Genomic DNA, 19,628 nt, shown 5'->3' on the forward strand with positions numbered 1-19,628 from the left:
TCTAATGTAATTTGATATTTAATTCCTTATTATCTTAGACAGTATAGTTTCTAATCCTTTTAGACTTGAATCCGTTGCCTCTTCTAGTTTTTATTTGAATAAATTAAAACAATAATAGAATGTAACTAATTGTTATTTGAATATGTCGCCCTTCAACATCTAGAATTACTTTTATGTTGGTTTTCTCCCTAATCAAGATCAACAATCTTGATGCCTTTAGGACTAAGAGTCTTTAGTAAATGGCTAATTTAGACAATCATATAGGTATAACTTCACTTTTTTTAATAATTCATTATAAACAGAGGACAATGAAGAGAAACTAACCTTGTGATGATAAGCAAAACATAAAGTTTATATCATTTGTTTTGGAAATATCTACTAACAAGGATCTTAACTAAAAGTAAATTGTGGGTTCAAAAGTTTTTGGAGTCTCAAACTTCATATCAACTTTCACAAAGGTATGACGAGTGAGATAAATTAAAGCTACAATGAGGAATTGAAAGGTGCATCTCATAAAACATTTCAATAAAAGAAAGGAGATGAATTTCCAAGCTAATGTAATTTTCACAAATATTAAGCATGGATAAAAGCAAGAGATACAATATGTAAGGGAAGGTATGGCTTCTCGAAGTCCTTTGTTTAAAAACAAAGGCAAATATATTATGAGGTAGTCAAGATGCTAACATCTCAGACCAGAGTGGGGGTTTTCTTTCTCATGCTTTCCCCTTGTGCTTGCAGGGCACACTTCGAACGGGGTAACAAATAATGTGAACTCTAAAATTAATAAAATATTACCAAAAACATTTTAACGATAAAATAAAATTAAAAAAATAAAGTGAAAAACTAAACTCTTTTTTTTTTTTATAAAAAAATACCTATAAACCTAAATCAATTAAAAAAATCAGAACTTAAATTTAAAAATGAATAAAAAATAGAGATAATATAAACCAAAAAAGAAAAAGTTAAAAGTGAAAATAACAATTAATTAAGCTAAATTAATAAGAAAAGACATGAATTAAAATAAAATGAAAATAATTAATAAAAATAATTTTCCTCCCAAAAAAATTACAAATATCTAAACATCTAACTAAGGTGTAACGTAGTTAAGAAAAATAAATAAAAATCCCAAACCCTATACAATCTCCTAAAATCAGGACACACAAGGTTGAAATTCAAAAACTAGATTAATGGTCAAACCAATGTTTAAAATTAGTTAGTTATATAGAGATATATTATAAACAATTTTACATTTCAAAACTTTAACAAAGATAAATAATCACCTCGTTTAAAAAATTCAGCTTGTGATTTGTTGACACGTATACCTTTTAATCACCAATTAAGAAATCATGGACGCTCAGTATGCTAATAAAAAAAATGTTGCTTGAAGCACTGAAACGGTTTAAATGAAAGACAGAACTATTAGTCCAGAAATTAGGGCCATCCACTAAAATTACAGAAGCTAGATCGATGGAAATTTTTATCTAGTACATATCAGGGCGACTGTATATACGTTCTTTCTATCAATTATAATGCAAGTCTGCAAAAGCAATTCTTGAAATCTACCTGATATGTGAAAAGTTTCTGGATTTCGAGAAAATATGTAGGGTTGACCTTATTTGAGTTCTATGTACAAAAGTAACTGCTGTCATTCATTGATATTGCCTCAAATTAGCTCCATCTATTTAGTTTCACCACAGATATCTACACTAAACCCTCAGCTCAGGTCCTCTGTCAGATGGCTTTCAAAGGCCCTTGAATGCAGCAGCTGTAAACACTAGAGCAATGGGAGAGAGCAGAAAGAGAACGTATGGCAACAATTGTCCCATTGTGTCTTCTATTTTCCCCTCTTCCATCGGTTTATAAGTAGTGTTGTATCCCTGCGTAAATGCTTCAAAATATTTTTGATAATCACTCGTATCCAAAGAGTAAGAGCCTGAAACCTTCATCATTTTCATGGCCTGCACTCATTTCAATTAAAAAATAGATTTCGTGAGGCATCTAGGTCGCAAAGGATTTGGATGAAACACTTTGATTTTGATGCCTAATCTTCTTATATTATTTCTTTGTCAGTAAATATAGAGCAAAAAATAACGAAATGGGTTGACAATATGATTGATAGTACAGAAATTCTTTAAATTAAAAAACAGAAACCGTTTCATACCTGGAAACCAAAAATTAATTGCTTAGCTTTCTTTCTCACGGGAAGATTTGGGTGCGAAGTCAGCTTCTCATACATTACACGAGCCTCACCAGATCTACCTAACATGGATCCATAGCTTTCATTTACAGTAACTTAAATATACAAATTTATTGTCATTTGTAGATTAAGAAAACTTGATATGTACAATGTATGCAGTATGCACATTTAAGATACTCAAGATGCAAATAAAGTGTTTGGTTTCTGGTTTAAGTTCTTATTTCAATCACTTTTATTAATGAGGATAACAATGGACTTCTTAGAAGACAAGAGGTAGTGAAGAAACGAAAACAATTTTAGTGAATCATTGTTTTTACATGCTTTTCTTGTTGATTGTTTATGACATATGTGACAGTTGCAAAAGTGCTGTATGATCAGATATGAGGGCCAAGTATTCGTATATAGTTCAAACTTCAAATAAGCCATATCTGGGCACGACTGACCTTCCAAACAGCTCCTTGAAACTGTACTTTTCAAAGCTCAATGTTCAGTTATGCCAAATATTTGCTACAAACTAATCTAAGCGCGCTAGTTTTCCTTCATATATTTTTAACAATAAAAAGAATAACTTTCAGTCACACTCATTTGATATTTGAGTATCATAATTATACGTATCTGGTAAGGTTTTCCACTTCATAGACTGAAATTATAACGCAAAAAAAGATAGTACTAAAATGTTGCCTTTATCAACTGATTATTAGTATCTTATTTGCTTTTCACACATCACAGAATCGATTGGCATTATATTTTCTTCATTATTACAATTTCAAGTTTGATTTTAGCAATTACATAACCATATTTGCATCTTTCAAAGGCACCCATTTCAAATAAATCCCACGAGCAAAGGTTAGAAACCAGATTGTGAACACAATTACAAATAGCATGTTTGGTCTTTTCAAGTTTCCGCAACCCATAACTATCGTGTGTGAGTTAGGTTACAAGTTTCGTGCTTTTTAGGAACTTTTATACAACTAGACCAATCATGTTGCCAATTTACTTTTCTCCTTGGACGGACGATATGATTCTTGTCATGGGGCTGCAATTCTCTGATGGCAAAACTGACAAAAAAGATTTAGTAGATTTCTTCTTTGTGGAAGGCATGATTGTTCACTTGTCAAACTGGCATGTTCTACCTTCGAGCATTTCCAACCTCCATTGTTTTGGTTTTCCTTCTCCTTGTCTGCCCATTTTTACATGGATTTTCAGCAGTTTTATTTGAGAATTGTTCATTTTCTGATTTTGTTAAAATGCTACAATATTATCTTTTTATCTGCACAATTGTTGTCATTATTTATATTGCCAAAACAATTCAAAACACAATAATAGCACACACACAAAAGAAGACCACAAACAGGGCTGCATATTAGAAAAAGTCACACAAGAAAGTAGCGAGCTATTGACAATTAGAACTAGCATATCTTCCTCATCCATTGATTGTTCACCACACAAGTTTATCCCTAGGACAATTTCTTCATACAATTCATAGTCAACAACCATCATTATCTTTAACTCCAAATACAATATTTTTTTCCATTAATTTATGTGACTTGGGCAATCCTAGGGTTTGAATAGTAGCCATTTACTTAGTTAACCCCCTAAAATAAATATTTCTAAAAAACACTTGGAAAACTCTTTATTTAACCTAGAAAAGAATTTGTCCTAATATCTTAATGCAAATTTCGTCAAGCTCGAATTTACTTTGAAAACCAAAAAATCTTCCCTTTTGAAAAAATGTCCCCAAAAAAAACATTATAGGCAAAACAAATACAGCCAAAAATGTTCTTTGCAACTACAACAAAATTGTTCCCTAGCCACAATTACAAAAACACGCACACTTGTGTCTACAGAAAACTTTTGACACTCAATTCACATGCTCCAAAATTTTAGCAATAAATGCCAATTTTTGGACTTGAATTGCGCCCTTTACCCACACCTCGTGTAAAAGAACCCTTTGTACACATAATGTATAAAAAGAAAACAATGCAATGGATTTTGATAGAAAAACTAGAACATTTTTGTTTGTTTGTATCTAAAACAAAGACCCTCAATTTCTTGTACAATTTGAAGTAAAAAAAAAAACTTTTTGCTTCACCTTGCAACTAGGGTTTTGCCATATCTTTGTGACCTAATGCCTTTTGTCACGATTTTTTTCCTCCACAGTTTATGATGTTTGATTTCCTCGTCATGTCATGCCCTAGCTACAACCATGTGACTTTGACTTGCAATCATGACCTTTACAAATGACCTACAATGACCTTCCAACTTCCTCCAAAAATCAAAACAATGGCAGTAATACAATATTAGTATGAACAAGGAACTTACAAGAGGGGAAAAGGCTTGCTCCTCAAGGAGAAAGAAACATTATATCAATTTAGAAATTAATGATACATTGAATGCATAAATGTTACAACTATTAATGATAGTACAGCGAGTTCACTAATGAGCTGTAACAATTTAAAAAAGTTTATTTAATGACCTACACCTAACCACCTTATTTGTTACATGCAAGTGTAAGCATACACTTTTTTACATGACCATTTAAATAAATTGTAATAACTTGCATGGCTAGATCAAATGACTTCAAACAAACAAGATAGTTACATGCAATTGAAAAAACAAGCATGGATGCTCAAATGTTTGAGACGAGAATATCACCTATTGAGAGAATCCAAACAAATTGACCACTGCAAAGCCGCAAGACCATGTAGTTCACTCTGCATGTGATCTGTGTGAGATTAGTAACCATGGATAAAATTACCCAAAGAATCATATATATCTTTAATTCGTTCCTATCATTGCGAGTATAAGATATCAAATGCAGAATTTCATTTTTTTATTGGAATATTAAATAGCAAGTGTATGGTTAACATAGCTTGGAACAATTTATGACCAATATGTATAAAAAATGATGTGGCTGATGTAACAGAACTCCTAGGAAAACTAGGAATATAATATTAAATTTAATCATACCATGTCACATCATAAATGTTTTCTATTAAAATTGTTTGTAGCATAACTACCAAGAATAAGATATTCCTAGTCTTCTTCAACATCCATATAATGTTTAGGTGCCAAATAATTTCCGAGGGATATACATCATGTTGGTCCTATCTTCTCATGAGAAAAAACCATCAATTAATTAAATAAATGGGAGAAGAATAGCATGTTGTCAAGGGAAACATAACATTATATTTCTTTGACACAATAATTCCTATTGAGAACAAAGTATTGTCATATGCTCCTCATTAGGTGAATTAGATTTCTATTGATACAATAGGTAATGTTAAATACTACATCTAATCCAACATTAATAAATGACAAAGAAAAATATTTTTTCCTGCAAGTATTAGCTAGTGAAAGAAAAGTAAGATGTAAAACTCAATCCTAACAAGTTTTAATGCAATAGTGTAGTTTGGCAGTTTTCATTTTCTAAGTTCTTAGACTAGTAGAACTGAGTGGTGAGTGGTGGGTGGTGAAATAATTTAACTAGCAATTTCTTAAAAGAAATACAAGAATTTCATGAATTTACCTCTAATAAAACCAAATTCACAAAGCATAAATCTTTGAACCTTATGCCAAAATGATTGAAACTTTCTTATTTGCAAGAGCTCAAATATAGTATAAAGCCAGACCTGATAGAAATTCTAATTTATTTTTCACAACAATTAGAAGATACAAAGAATTTTTGCTAAGATGTTGGTTTGATTTGGATTTGAAATTCATCTAAACTTTTTTGTAGGTTGGGTTCAGATTCATTTTAGATTTGTTTGCACAAGAATGTCTTTTTGAAATATATATACAGCAACGAATAATTTCATGCACAAATGACATGAAACAACCTTTTTGATCTTTTTAGTAGTCACTTTTAGGGTTGGAGGGTCGAATAGACCTAATTTTGCAAAAAACCATTTTAGAAATGGAAAAGTCAATGAAAAGGTGTTTGTTGATCAACTTCGCCCAAAATTTAGTGAAAGTCTGTTTGGGTTCCTACGCTGAAAATGGAAGTTTTTAGAATTCACCAAAGATCCACTTGAGTCCCTCTACAAGATTTCCTCGTGAATTTTTGGCCCTGTGACAAACTTTTGAGAGAAAGTGACAATGATCAGATTTTTGGACAAACCGAATTTGGGAATTCCAGGTTGCAGGAGAAAATGTGGTTAATATTTTTGAGATGTTGCATACCAGATTATAAAGCTATCAAACCTTAAATCATAGGATTGTAAGAATGGATGGCAAAAGGATTGGCTGCTTGTATCATTGCCTATTGTTGGGTGTGACTCCTTTATTATGTGCTGCGATTGGATTTTGAGTATTTTGATTTCATTCCAAGAGCTGCTGTGAAGCTTCAGATCGTGGTTGGTATTGGTTCAGATTGTGGTTGGTAATCTTACGAACTTGTCTCCTTCAGACGATTTCTTATATATCCCAGCGCCTCTTCCTTATGAAATTTGCCACTAGCTTATGTCACCATCTGTAAATTGAAGGCCTTGATCACTGTAAAAGTTCTTTTCAGACTTCTATGGTTGCATCCAAAAGAGATTCTACCTAGGGTTGTGTTACATGAGGCTTTCCTTAGAAAAACATGCAGAGATAAATTCTGATGACCCAAAGAATGAAAAAATTGTTTCCATCAAATTCCATATAAGCCTCCAAAAAAGCATCGATTTTCCTTTAATATTGTATTTTCACTTTTGATTTTTCCCTTCTATGAAAGTCATATAAATTATCATTTCTAACTTGCCGCTCATAACATATACCATCCATCCTTTTATTTATCATGATTTATACTATTTCATTCTCCTGTGCTTATCTACCACCTTCATAAATTTGCCCCTAGCATTGGTTTAGCCTTAAGCATTAATTTAATATTCACCTTGAAGTATTGCCTAGTAGAAATAAGTCCTCACTCAAAATGGCCGTATCATTAATCATTGTGAATATTTAAATACAATTGAGTTGTGACTTTAGCTTTTCTACATATGTAATTATTAATTTATTCTCATGATTATTTTTTGCCTTCACATATGGGAATAAAATAGGCTGACATTACTTTCTATTGACACGCTAAGTATAAGGGGATATTACAACCCTCCCTTCTCGAGATTGTTGTTCCTATAGCAATTACAAAACAATCCACTATTCCACTCTAATATAAATTTCCAAACACCACAAATCATGAAGCAACTCAATAGGGTGCATGCATGACAATGCATCCAACAAATCAATACCCAGATCCCACACTAAAATGTTAAACCTATCATATGAGGTGAAAAAGTAGTATTTCATCAAGTCTCCCAAATTTGACCAAACACTGGTTGTCCATGTAAACAAACCATCATCCCAAATATCATTACCTAGCTACAAGCCAATAACAACATTTATAGACTCTTCCCTTGAAGAACAGTGATCAATATGATCCCACATGAGTTCCATATACTTAGATATCAACTGATGGTGCAATTTTTTTTCTATGTGTTGGCTAAATAATTTCTCAGTAGTTTTTGGCGACTCTGCTAGGGAAAATCTCTTGGCCATCCTTGGAAATGACAAGAGATATAGAATCCAATTCTCTAAGTGCCTTCTTCAATTCCATTGGGCTATAGAGTCATGCAACTAAAACAACAAAGACACAAAAAAATTTAGAAAAAAGACTCAAAGACCTAGGACTTTTTATGTACAATCGTACCTATCTGGAGCTTATTCAAAATAATGCTTCAAATGTTGTCCGCTATAGGGCAGCGCAAATGGTGTTCCATCTTGATATGCTAGCAAGAAACTTTTCTCCCCATTGATTTGGTAAATCATGAAGGGACCATGTAATGTACCCTTTTTGGGACATTAAATATATTGAAGTCTAATTTTATATAATGTTAAAATTGACTCTGAGACGTAGACTCAGATTATTAAAAGGTCAATTTGCTGTTATAAAGAGGGAAAAAGGTCAAGAAGGAATAAGACAAAATGCTAAAGGGAAGTTGAAGAGTCACAAGGGAATAGGACGAAAGCCAAAGGGGAGTCGAAGAGTCTTAGTTTGTGTATTAAAAGGGGAAAGAGGCTCATTGCTGGGCATGCTTGATTTATGATTCAGTTCAGTTTTCTATCTTGTGAGAGTTTTCAAAAAGCTTCAGCTTTCAACTAGTTTGAGAACGTAGCCCCTAGTGCTGGCAGATAGTGGACGCAAACCCATTGTCCCGCGAGACATTAGTTAAGGTGTTTCATTCGTGCTTACAGGTTCTTATTCTAGTATTCCAATTTGATTGTTAATTTGTATTTAAGATTGGGTTTTTGTGCTGGTTATTGTGTTGCTATTGTATAATGCAATAACATGTTTATGGAGTTGTATGCAAGTTTTATAGTTTTATCATTGTGGGTTTGTAATGTGTTTCTATATGCCTGAAATCCTGAATAATATTCTGAAAGGAACTGGTTATTAACTTGTGGAGAATCTTCTAGTTTAATCATCGTATTGTATTCCATTTGCCTATATCTGAGTTTGAATCTTATAATTAAGAAGAAGCTGGTTAAACATCTGTGGGATTTTGTACTGGATTCGATTGTGCTGGAATACATCTACAAAGTTTTAGTTCTGAATATATTGTTTAAAGAGAAATTTAGTAAATATCCAATTAGGGATATTTCAGTGGTATCAGAGCTGACTTTCCTGTCAGCCTGTGAGGTTTTACAAAGAATATCAATTGTGAAGTTTTTGGTCAGAAATCTAAGAAGGGTTATCAATGTACTAGCTGAGTAGTGCATTCAAAAATTTGGGCAAATCAGTCTCTCGTTGGAAATTGTATTAGAAACAAGAGAAAAGTAGATTGTTAGATACCAGCAGATGTATGTTAAATAAGATTTTGTATGCATGAATAGGTATGTACGGCTTCCTTGATATATTGTCAAAAGATATCGTATGTGCTTATAGGCTGCGGAAGTTTTTGAAAGCGTTGCTTGAGGGGAAATAAAAATCTGAGAGGCTCTGTGTTGTGAGGTTTTCACACCATCGCCCCAAAAATTTTGGGGACCCTCCTTTTTTTTTTATCGCCTCGGCAAATTTTTGGATTGTCCAACAATTTTGATTTTTTGAAAATTTTGAGCCTTGGACACTTTCGAGCCAGTGGGAGAAAGGTTAGATTTATTTTCACCCAGTTTCAAGTTGATTTTCCAGAGCCACCAATTCTATCCTTAGGCCGAACAAACTTCAAAGTGAATTCCAACTTGGCAGGATAAAATTGTAAATTTTGCACTTAGACATTTTCTTTTGAAAATTTGGATATAATTGTGTAAATTTGGATAATTTTCAAAAAATGAAAATTTTGTTAAATTTGGTCTTTTGGAAAATCTTGATTATTTTTGGTGAAAAGATTAATTTTTGTGATGGTGAAATAAAATTGCAAAATCGATTTTAGACTCTAGAAGTGGTTTTATTTTTGTCAAAATTTTTTTTATTGGCATAGCAAAATCGATTTGGAGAGAAATTGCAAAAAATTGGTTTTAATAGATTAAAATTGTCTTGAAAACTTTTTGCCTTTAATGAAATTGGTAATTTAATATTGAAAAATGGCTTTTGGTTAGCCAAAATACAATTTTAATGACGTATTAATTACTAAATCCTCATTAAATGGAAGCATTTAACACCCTCAAGGCATTATTTAATTTCTTTTTGCAATTTAGAACTAATTGGCAATTTAGAAAGTTAATTTTCATCATGGCAAAATTAATTTTGGTTAAGTATTTAATTGTGGGCCATAATTTTGCATTAATTATTTGTTTTTCTTTCTCCTAGGGTCCAAGAAGAAAGTTGGGTATAAGAGGAGGCCTCTCTCCCATTTCTTCCTCACTTCTCACTTCTCCTTCTCAAGGTGTTGGTGATTTTGCAAGAGTAGATCTGCACTCTTCTTGCTTGGCGAAATTTGTGGGAGCCGAAATTTGTGGAAGATAAAATTCTGATTTTTTCAAGAGGCTGCGATTTTTGCCTTAGGTTGGGTAATTTTATTTGGAGGTGAATTGCATGATAAATTTCTGATTTGCAAGGGATTTGAAGTTCTTAAGGTCAAGTCCTAATTCCGAAAAGTCATTGTAAGATTATTGGTTAAGGTGAATTTTCATCATCTAGAGTTGCAAGGGGTCCTTAAGCTGACATCCTTCTTTCGTTCTAGTCTAAGGATTGCTCCTCTTGGTTCTACTTGCCTTCTGGTCTACCACTCTACCATCCCGTAATAGGGCGACGAGCATGGAGGATGTTAGTGCAAGTAAGAATCCCAAGCGGGCAAACACTAAGAAAGACAAAGAAGATATGATGCCCAGAGCTCCCTTCTTCTCGAAAACTAAGAGAATAACTGACACCAATATCACTACAATGGACATGATACGGATGAAGGACAAACTAAAGGAAGGACAATCCCCCTTGGCTATAGGTAGAGGTAATTTCAAATCATTTAGAGTTGCAAGGGGTCCTTAAGCTGACATCCTTCTTTCGTTCTAGTCTAAGGATTGCTCCTCTTGGTTCTTCTTGCCTTCTGGTCCACCACTCTACCGTAACAGGGTGACGAGCATGGAGGATGTTAGTGCAAGTAAGAATCCCAAGCAGGCAAACACTAAGAAAGACAAAGAGGATATGATGCCCAAAACTCCCTTCTTGAAAATGAAGAGAATAACCAACACCAATGTCGATATAGTGGACATGATACGGATGAGGGAAAGACTGAAGGAAGGACAATCCCCCTTGGCAAAGAGGATATCAATGAGACAGATTTTGGATCGAGATTGAATGAGCTGGGAAAGGTTGCCATCAGGAAGAAGCATTTGGGCACCCTTTCCTCTCTCAATGCTTTTATTGGATTTGAGAAAGAATATGAGAAGGATCATGAAAGGATACTACAAGCAGCAAGTGGCGTGGCGAAGTCAGCAGAATTCTGGACGAAGCACACACCTTGTCCTCCTGTCGAAGAAGTTAACGAAAGGCTAGCTAAGTTCATTGCCTTAGCTAAGAAGATGAAAGAAAAGGGAAGATTTATATTAGAATATCATTTGATGTAAGCCCAAGTGGCAATTTCCCTTTCTTCTAGAATAGGACAAGTGTCTATTTTTGATTGGCCACCATTTTGGTGCCTTCTCATTGGTTGCCACTTTTTGCACTTTTTTCATTGGTCCATTGATGAGGTGGCAGCTTCTCATTGGCCGATGGGGTGGCAACCCTAATTAGGGTTTTGAGGATCCAATCTGAATCATTGATCTTGTTGTGATCTCCACCGTCCGTTGTATTTCTGGCCCCTATAAAAGGCCATTTGCTCTCATTTGTAAAGTGGTTGGAGAAATTGTTGCGAAGATAATACCAAAATTGCTCTCTTTTTCATTGTTGCGATTTGCATGTTGATTAAGAACATTGGGTATTATTGCATGTTTTCTACTCCCACTTAGTTAGATTTCCTTTCAAGTTGTTAAAGTTGGTTTCATTTCAAGTTGCTAATAGGAGTGAAGTAGATGGATAGTTGTATGGTAGCATTGGTAAATGTTTGATAGGGATCAATACTAGACCACTAGCATCCTAGCGGCTGGTTGGGAAGCTTTGTGTGGTAAGCTAGTTTATTATTCTTTTGAATCATTGCACCTGTGGAAGTGAGGCCGCTGGTCAACTCTCATTAGGTTCGATCCCCGTCCACTTGCTAACCTTCCATTCATAGGAGTAGGAGTAGAATAGTAAGTAGCTGGGTAGTCAAAGCTTAGAGAAGCAAGTTAGAGGAGTAAGTTAAGTATTAGAGCACATCCATTCACCTCCCATAACTATCGCTTTCCCATCAACATCATCCCTGGCAGACACATCCTTCATCACCACCACCATCAACATTATCTGCCACTCGCATATTTCACAAACCCATCATCATCTCCATCATTACACCAAAGTTCAAGTCATCCTCGAATGAATAGCGTAAGGCCGCCTACGTGATTACTAGTAAATCACATCGATAAAACTGAGCGAGTATCCAACGGTGTAAGGAACATTGGAGCTATTGCTTATGTCTTCATGAGTAATAACTTTTCAAGAGAGGAGTTGCATGTTTGATATCCCATATTGAATATTCAAATCCTAATATGTTATGTAAGTGATACAAAACTCGCATCAACAACCTGGCATTTGTGATGTATTGGCTGCCAAGAGTAAATAATGAGTTTGGACAGCCTACCTTTTGGTATTCCTCACATGGTTTGCATTCATTTGCCATGAATGTTTTAATTGTTATCGAGCTTGATAAATATTATTATTTGTGGGATAGATGATATGTTGCATACGAAAAGCCCAACTTGAAAATGTGTCTTGAAGAATAATATATCTGAGCCTTTGATTGGCGGTGGGTCCATTTTGTTTGATAAAAACTATAGAGATTACAGAAAAGACATGCATTGATCCGTTCACCGTGCAAGCGACAACTTAGTCATGTGGGTATAGAAGCGTCTACTAAGTTTTGAAATTCATAGTGCATAAGAGTCAACCAAGAATTACTTTCCTTAAAATGTTTGTTTTTGAGAAAATATTTAAGTTTATTGGACCACTTTGGTGCCAAGGAAGATGAAAATCATTAGCTAGATAATAAACCATTCTTTAAAGAATTGGTAAAGTTGAAGGGTAGACAACAACAGTCACAGGGCCACAAAAATATTTCACTACAAACTATGCTTTCCAGGTCATGCGCGGCTGAAGGTAATTAGGGAGTTCACTTTGGCCATTATAAGACCCATCTGAGATTACAAGGATATTATTTTGAGTTGCTCCAAGTGCTATACCAGCCGGTGTGGTACGATAACATCAGGTTGCAAGAAGTTGTGGGAGATTGCAAGGAGTTGTGGGAGCTCTAAACTATTACATAGGTGCCAACAAATCACCAGTAAACATATCCTCGGCGACAGACAAGAAATTCTCTCCTGCACGTACATCCAGTCATCAGTGCCTAGAAGACTCACGCATCCCTCTGAAAACATAGAAGACTCACGCATCCCTCCGGAAACAAAGCTTAATTCAAGAAGCTTAAAAGGTCATGAGAGTAATACACTTAGCTTCGTCCGATCAAAGCAGAGATTATAAGGTGTAGTAGCGTTAAACTCCAGATTGAAAGAGACATTATTTGTATTTCCTAAGCTATTTGAGGGTGAAGTTGAACAATCACGATATCATGAGAGTTGTGCATAACTGATGAAGGAAATTTTGTGTCAATGCATCCATTGAACACATGTTAAGAGCACACATCTTCGGTTGATTGGGGATAGGAATCGTCAAACATTTGGAAGTAACAGTCGCATGAAAATTGTGTGCGTTACTTTCCTAGCAGATTGTCACGTTGGTCAAAATTGTTGGAGATTTATGCTTGAGCAAAATATTTGAGCTAGAGTATATCGGCTATATTACAGAGAATAAAATCTGATTGAGTTGTTAGATATTAGCAAGGTTGGGTGCAGAAACGGAGAGGTATGTGTTAAAGAATAAGAAGTTCAAAGTCTTCAAGTAAGAAATAATTGGTCAATTTCACAAGCCAGGATTGACACATACAACAGATCTTATTAAACTCTCATATTATTAGACAAAAGTGAATATACGAGCTATGAAGATTAATCAAAGGAAACCACAGGGATACTTTGGCCTATCAAATACAAGTCTCATCTCTGCAAAAAGACAAAGGAGATTAGTAGGCATTAAATAGGCTTCCACACCATTTAACAAAGAGGAGTAAATTTGTTTTGTGGGATGGCTTGAAGACAACTCACGGAATTGGCATTTAGGATTTTTAAATATTAGCATAGGAATCTATACCAATGGAAAACATAGCCATGGTTGTTGGACATCATTACGACAAGGCTACAAGCTGATACCAAATGGATTTGTTTATAGAAGGATCAGCTCCTAATCAATTCCTTGGAATTCATATTGAGTTATACAGGTTGTAAACTTCAATATTTTGAATTCATCCATTCATATGTTCGGCTTGTTTGAAGAATGCATTTGAAGGAACTTGTATTCACAAACCTTTAACCACTTTGACAATACCAGGGAAGAGTGAAAGTCTAGAAGTTAGGAAGTAACGGGAGAAGTCACTGTCGTGAGAAAAAATTCCGCCTAAAGTATCAAAAGTGTCATAAGAAAGCAGTATAAGTCTATAGGGCACAGTGGTTTCAGCACATAGTCTGATTTGTGATTCCCGTTGTCAAGATACTTTCAGCCTAGAGGAAGTTCTACACTGTGGGCATGCTAAATAAGTACATGATACAAATGAGGGACCTTATTTCTATTGTAACACAAGGAAGTTAAATTGAGCATAAATCAGGTTGAATTGAGCATCCATCTTGCTAATTCGGTAAGTAAAGGCCTTGGATAAAATCATGAAAAATACTATGAAGTTAGCTTAGAACTCTGAATCTGATGTAAGAGCTAAGATACTCGACATTTTTGAAGAGTATAAAGAACTTCCTACCTAAATTTAGAATGATTTATCATTCGTTTTTTATCTAGAACAACAAAATAAGACTGATAAGGCAAAAAGGAAATATTTGGATTTGGTTCAAAATTTTCTTGCAAGGGTCCAAGGCAAAATTGTGCATGAAGAATATCCAACAGATCAAGATCATCGTATAGAGGTTCTGGAAAAAGAAGAGCAGCCAACTACCATTGCTTTATAGCTTTCTAGCAACCATGTAGAAGATGTCACATAGGGTGCAAGTTTCTATGTTGGTGAAATGGAGGTTAGTGTTGACAAGCAGGTTGATCAAGTCGGTTGCATGCAAGGTAATAGCAAATTGGAATTTTATGGTGAACCTTATATTTCTGATAACCCTGACATGAATTTAGAGGAACAATCTAAGATGACACTAAAAGATGATGAACCACTTCAACAGGATGATAATGAAATGCATACCTTAAAGAATCAGTTGAAGGTTACTAATGACATGGTTGTGGCATCTTTGGTATGTTATGACAACTCTCACAAAAAGGTTGAAGATCTCTACTGGATGGCTCAAAGGGAGTGGAAGGAGATTGGCTTATTGCTGATTTGCAGGTGATCAAAACAGCTTTTGAGATTATGAAATCATAATATTTGTATTTGCTTTCTGACAGGGAAAACATTCTTAAGGTTGCTGAAACACATGTTGATCAGCTGAATAAAGAGAGGAATGAGATTAAGGAGCTCAATAGAGAGCTTAAGGAAACACAGAAGGCATTTAATGATGCTCGGATTTCCCTTCAGGAAGCAGAAAATCAGATTAGGATCACGAAACACTCTCAAGAGTAGGAGGATAAAATGAGGCAAGAATTTTTCCTAGAGGTACTTGATGAACTTGATAGCATTTACTAGACGTATGCTTTGGATGAGTGTCCCAAGTGATCAAGTACCAAAGTTTCAAATCACTTTCAGCTTATTGATAACCCTGTGTTTGAAGTTGATGTTGATTGGATTTCCAATGATCCCCTGTTTGAGGTAAATGAGGACTCTCCTTTTGATTATCATTAATGAGTGTAATGTTCCCAATTTTAATTAATTTGGGCCCAAGTTATTAATGTTTGTATTTAGGGGTTCCAATTGATTTAGTATATCTCGGACCTATTTTTTATTTAATTGTTCCGTAGGTGTTGGCCGTCGGCTATTTTTGTATACCCTCGGGATGTTTATCTGAAGGGTATTTAAGCATGGCTTGCAGGTAGTCTTTTGGATTATTTTCTATGTACTGCGAATTCCTATTTGGATTCTTTGTTGTTCGCCATTTCGGAAGTGAAAGATCTTCCCTATTTGGCTCTTGCGGTTTCGATGGGAATCAACCCTTACCTTATTCCGCCTGTGTATTACTCGGCTCAAATCTGGCAAATTAGAGAGCCATCATTGTTTGCAAATATTTACATCTATATCAATCGGTAACTTATTCTATACGTGTATTGGTTTTATTGATATCTCTGGCAAAGGCAATCAAGTTAAATATTGATTGTATTGAATTCATTCACTCGATTTCATTCGTACCATATCTCATCGGCTCCAGCCACCAAATACTACACGGCTCAACTAGCACCGTATGGCTCTCTGCAATCATCCGTACAACCGGCTCATACTCACTGTACAACCCTCTAAAATAGTCTGTACAATCCTGCTTGAACTCACCGTATGACCCTCTAAAGTAGTCCGTACAATCCTGCTTGAACTCACTGTATGACCCTCTAATGTCCTCCGTACGGACCTGTTGAATCAACCATACGGCTTGTCCAAATACCATCCGTACAGCCATCGAATCACTCCCTTAGCACAGTACGGGCTGCCTATTCACGCGTACAATTGTTCTCCTATAAGGCAACACCATTATTTCATTGTTTGTTTATCTCAGAGGTGGACAGGAACATTACAGTGGTATCAGAGCCTTCGGGCCAAGATCCCCTTCAGGTCGAGATCCCCTTCGGGCTAAGATTCCCTTAGGGCCGAGATTGCCTTTGGGTCGAGATCCCCTTTGGCCCAAGATTGCCTTTGGGTCAAGATCCCCTTCAGGCCAAGTTTCCCTTCGGGTCAAGATCCCCTTCGGGCCGAGTTTCCCTTTGGGCCGAGATTGCCTTTTGGTCGAGATCCACTTCGGGTTGAGATTGCCTTTGGGTCGAGATCTCCTTCAGGTTGAGATCCCCTTTAAGTTGAGATTCCCTTTGGGTCGAGATTGCCTTCGGGCCGAGATCCCCTTCGAGCCAAGATTGCCTTTGGGTCGAGTTCCCCTTTGGGCCGAGATTGCCTTCGGGTTGAGATCCCCTTCGGGCCGAGATTGCCTTCCGGTTGAGATCCCCTTCGGGCCGAGTTTGCCTTCGAAACTTTACAGTTGTATCAGACTAGCAATCATCGGGAGCATCTCCGAAACCATTCGAGAAAGTGGCCAGATAGCACGGGCTGTGACCGCGCAGCACGGGAGCATCTTTGAAACCGTTCGGAAATTTTTTTGAAACTTTCGGGAACATTACAGTGGTATTAGAGCTAGTGATCTTGCCAGCTTGCTGGGATGATTGAGAGATTTTGGTACTTGGATCACACTATGGCCCCAAACAGTGATGGAGAGTGGTGGTTGAAGGCACTACAAAGGATTGGCAAAGAGCTCAGTGAGGGTGCTGATCTTCCATTAGATATATTGGAAGTATGTTTGTGTTAGGTGGACCAATTACCTTCAAGATTTATACAGAGAATCCTCTCGCTGATTAAGGATACCTTAGTCAACCTAGGCTTTTGAGACACCATGACAAGGATAAAAGATTGGTTGTTGCAACATGTCTCAACGAGGTCTTGAGAATTTCAGCTCCTAAAGCACCATATGATGATAACACCATGATAGAGATATTGCAATTGATAGTTGACAGCTTTCAGAGTCTTGATGACTTCAGTAGTGACCCTTTTGGTAGGAGATCTACAATATTGGAGAATTGTGCAAATGTCAAAGTAAGTAATCTTCTCTTAGATCTCAAATTGCAAAATTTGGTCCATGATATGTTTCATCACTTCTTGGTCACCATCAAGGAAGATAATGATACTAAGATTCCAATTACTATGGAGAGTCTTATGATCTTGTGCATTGAGGAGATGGATGAAATATCCCAACCCATCACATATATGTCATGAGCTGTTCGTAATCTTGAATGTGTCCCCTCTATAGCCACATGTAAATTGGTCAGTCATATTTTTGAGCCTTGTGAAGTCATATTTTCGAGCATTGTGAAGAAAAATTAAAATCTCATTTGCACAAGTGGGAGAAAATAGATGGCAGCAATAAGGATGATGCATTACACCAGCAGGAAGACATTATTACAAGTCCGCTCCAAGAGGAATTGCTAAAACTTTCTTCTACACCAACTAGGCGAGAACATCGAAAAACTGAAGAAGTTGCTCGCATGGATCTTGTGAAGACATGTACAGATCAAGTTATGCCGGTCACCAAGGTTGTTGCCGAAACTGTGTCTTTCACCGAAGCTATGTCCATCATCATGTCCATCACCAAGGTTGTATGTTCGTCATTGTGGTTCTATCAGTCACCATAGTTGTGTTTGTTTTCGTCATCGTCATCATGGCCCTTGCCATGTCTATCATCGTCACCATGTTTGTTGCAAAGTCTATTGCCATGTCCGTCGTCATCATGTCTGTCAACGTTGTTGTGTCCGTCATCGTCGTCGAGTTTATGTTAGTCACCGTTATGTCTGCCACCGTCATGTTTGTCTTTGTTGTTGTGTTCATCACCGTCGTCAAGTTTGCATTCGTTGTCGTCGTTGTATCCATCACCATCATTACCATCATTCTATTCATCGTCGTCATTGCGTTTGTCACCATCGTTGTGTCTATTACCGATGCCGAGTTTGTGTCCATCGTCGAGTTTATGTTCGTCACTGATGTTGAGTCTGTGCCTATCACCGACACCAAGTTTGTGTCTCTCACCAACACTGAGTCTGTGTCCGTCGTTGAGCTTGTGCTCGTCGTCGTCGTCGTGGTCATCCATGTCATCATTGTGTGTCTGCCAGTGTAGCTACAATCGTTGAGACATTGCTCATTGCCGAGGCTCTATCCATCGTCAAGGTTTCAACCAGGGTTATGTGTGCCACCAAGGTTTTATCTACAGCTAGAATTAGCGGGTTTGTACCAACATTGGCATCTGTGTGTATGACCATACCTGAAGAAATTGATGAACATGATGACATTGATATATGTTATGATTGGCATCCTTGGGATCCCGATGACTCAGGATACGACAACGTTTATATCAGAGTGGTGCATCGGAATCTTGATGGCGGTCTACTAACCTCAGTTGAATTCAATCATGCTCATGTGATCTTGAAGAAACATGGAGTTTCCAGCAGATATGGCTATCCGTGTTAGCGCACGGTTTGGGATCCTGGAGTTGCGAATTGCTTGAGGACAAGCAATTTTTGGGCGGTGAGGATTTGTAATGTTCCCAATTTTAATTAATTTGGGCCCAAGTTATTAATGTTTGTATTTAGGGGTTCCGATTGATTTAGTATATATCGGACCTATTTTTTATTTAATTGTTCCGTAGGTGTTGGCCATCGGCTATTTTTGTAAACCCTTGGGATGTTTATCCGAAGGGTATTTAAGCACGGCTTGTAGGTAGTAGTAGGTATGCTTTTGGATTATTTTCTATGTACTGCAAATTCTTGTTGGGATTCTCTGTTATTCGCCATTTCGGAAGTGAAAGATCTTCCCTATTTGGCTCTTGCAGTTTCGGTGGGAATCAACCCTCACCCTATTCTGCCTGTGTATTACTCGGCTCACATCTGGCAAATTGGAGTGCCATCATTGTTTGCAAATATTTACATCTATATCAGTTGGTAATTCTTATTCTATACGTGTACTAGTTTTATTGATATCTCTGGCAAAGGCGATCAAGTTTAATATTGATTGTATTGAATTCATTCACCCGATTTCATTCG

General features: G+C 36.3%; 1 protein-coding gene across 4 annotated transcripts in view; it reads right to left on the minus strand.

Moving 5' to 3' along the window:
• Window positions 1–1,360: 1,360 nt before the first annotated feature.
• Window positions 1,361–19,628, minus strand: part of LOC149529520 (cytochrome C oxidase subunit) — a 202,712-nt gene continuing 184,444 nt past the window's right edge. For 2 of the 4 annotated variants that reach the window (XR_016358473.1, XM_089808776.1), the window contains 3 exons: window positions 4,853–4,922; window positions 2,162–2,259; window positions 1,361–1,958 (listed from right to left, as the gene is read on the minus strand). Coding sequence is in view for 3 of the 4 variants with exons in the window: in XM_089808776.1 (XP_089664902.1) it covers window positions 1,743–1,958; window positions 2,162–2,259; window positions 4,853–4,922 (384 nt within the window). In the remaining variant the exon portion in view is untranslated. The remainder of the gene's footprint in view (window positions 1,959–2,161; window positions 2,260–4,852; window positions 4,923–19,628) is intronic. The other 2 variants (XM_089808777.1, XM_089808775.1) reach the window with 2 other exon arrangements.

Source organism: Cupressus sempervirens, chromosome 11 (genome assembly GCF_028749045.1).
Source record: "Cupressus sempervirens isolate cs-2001-9-10 chromosome 11, ASM2874904v1, whole genome shotgun sequence".
Classification (NCBI taxonomy): Eukaryota; Viridiplantae; Streptophyta; class Pinopsida; order Cupressales; family Cupressaceae; genus Cupressus; species Cupressus sempervirens.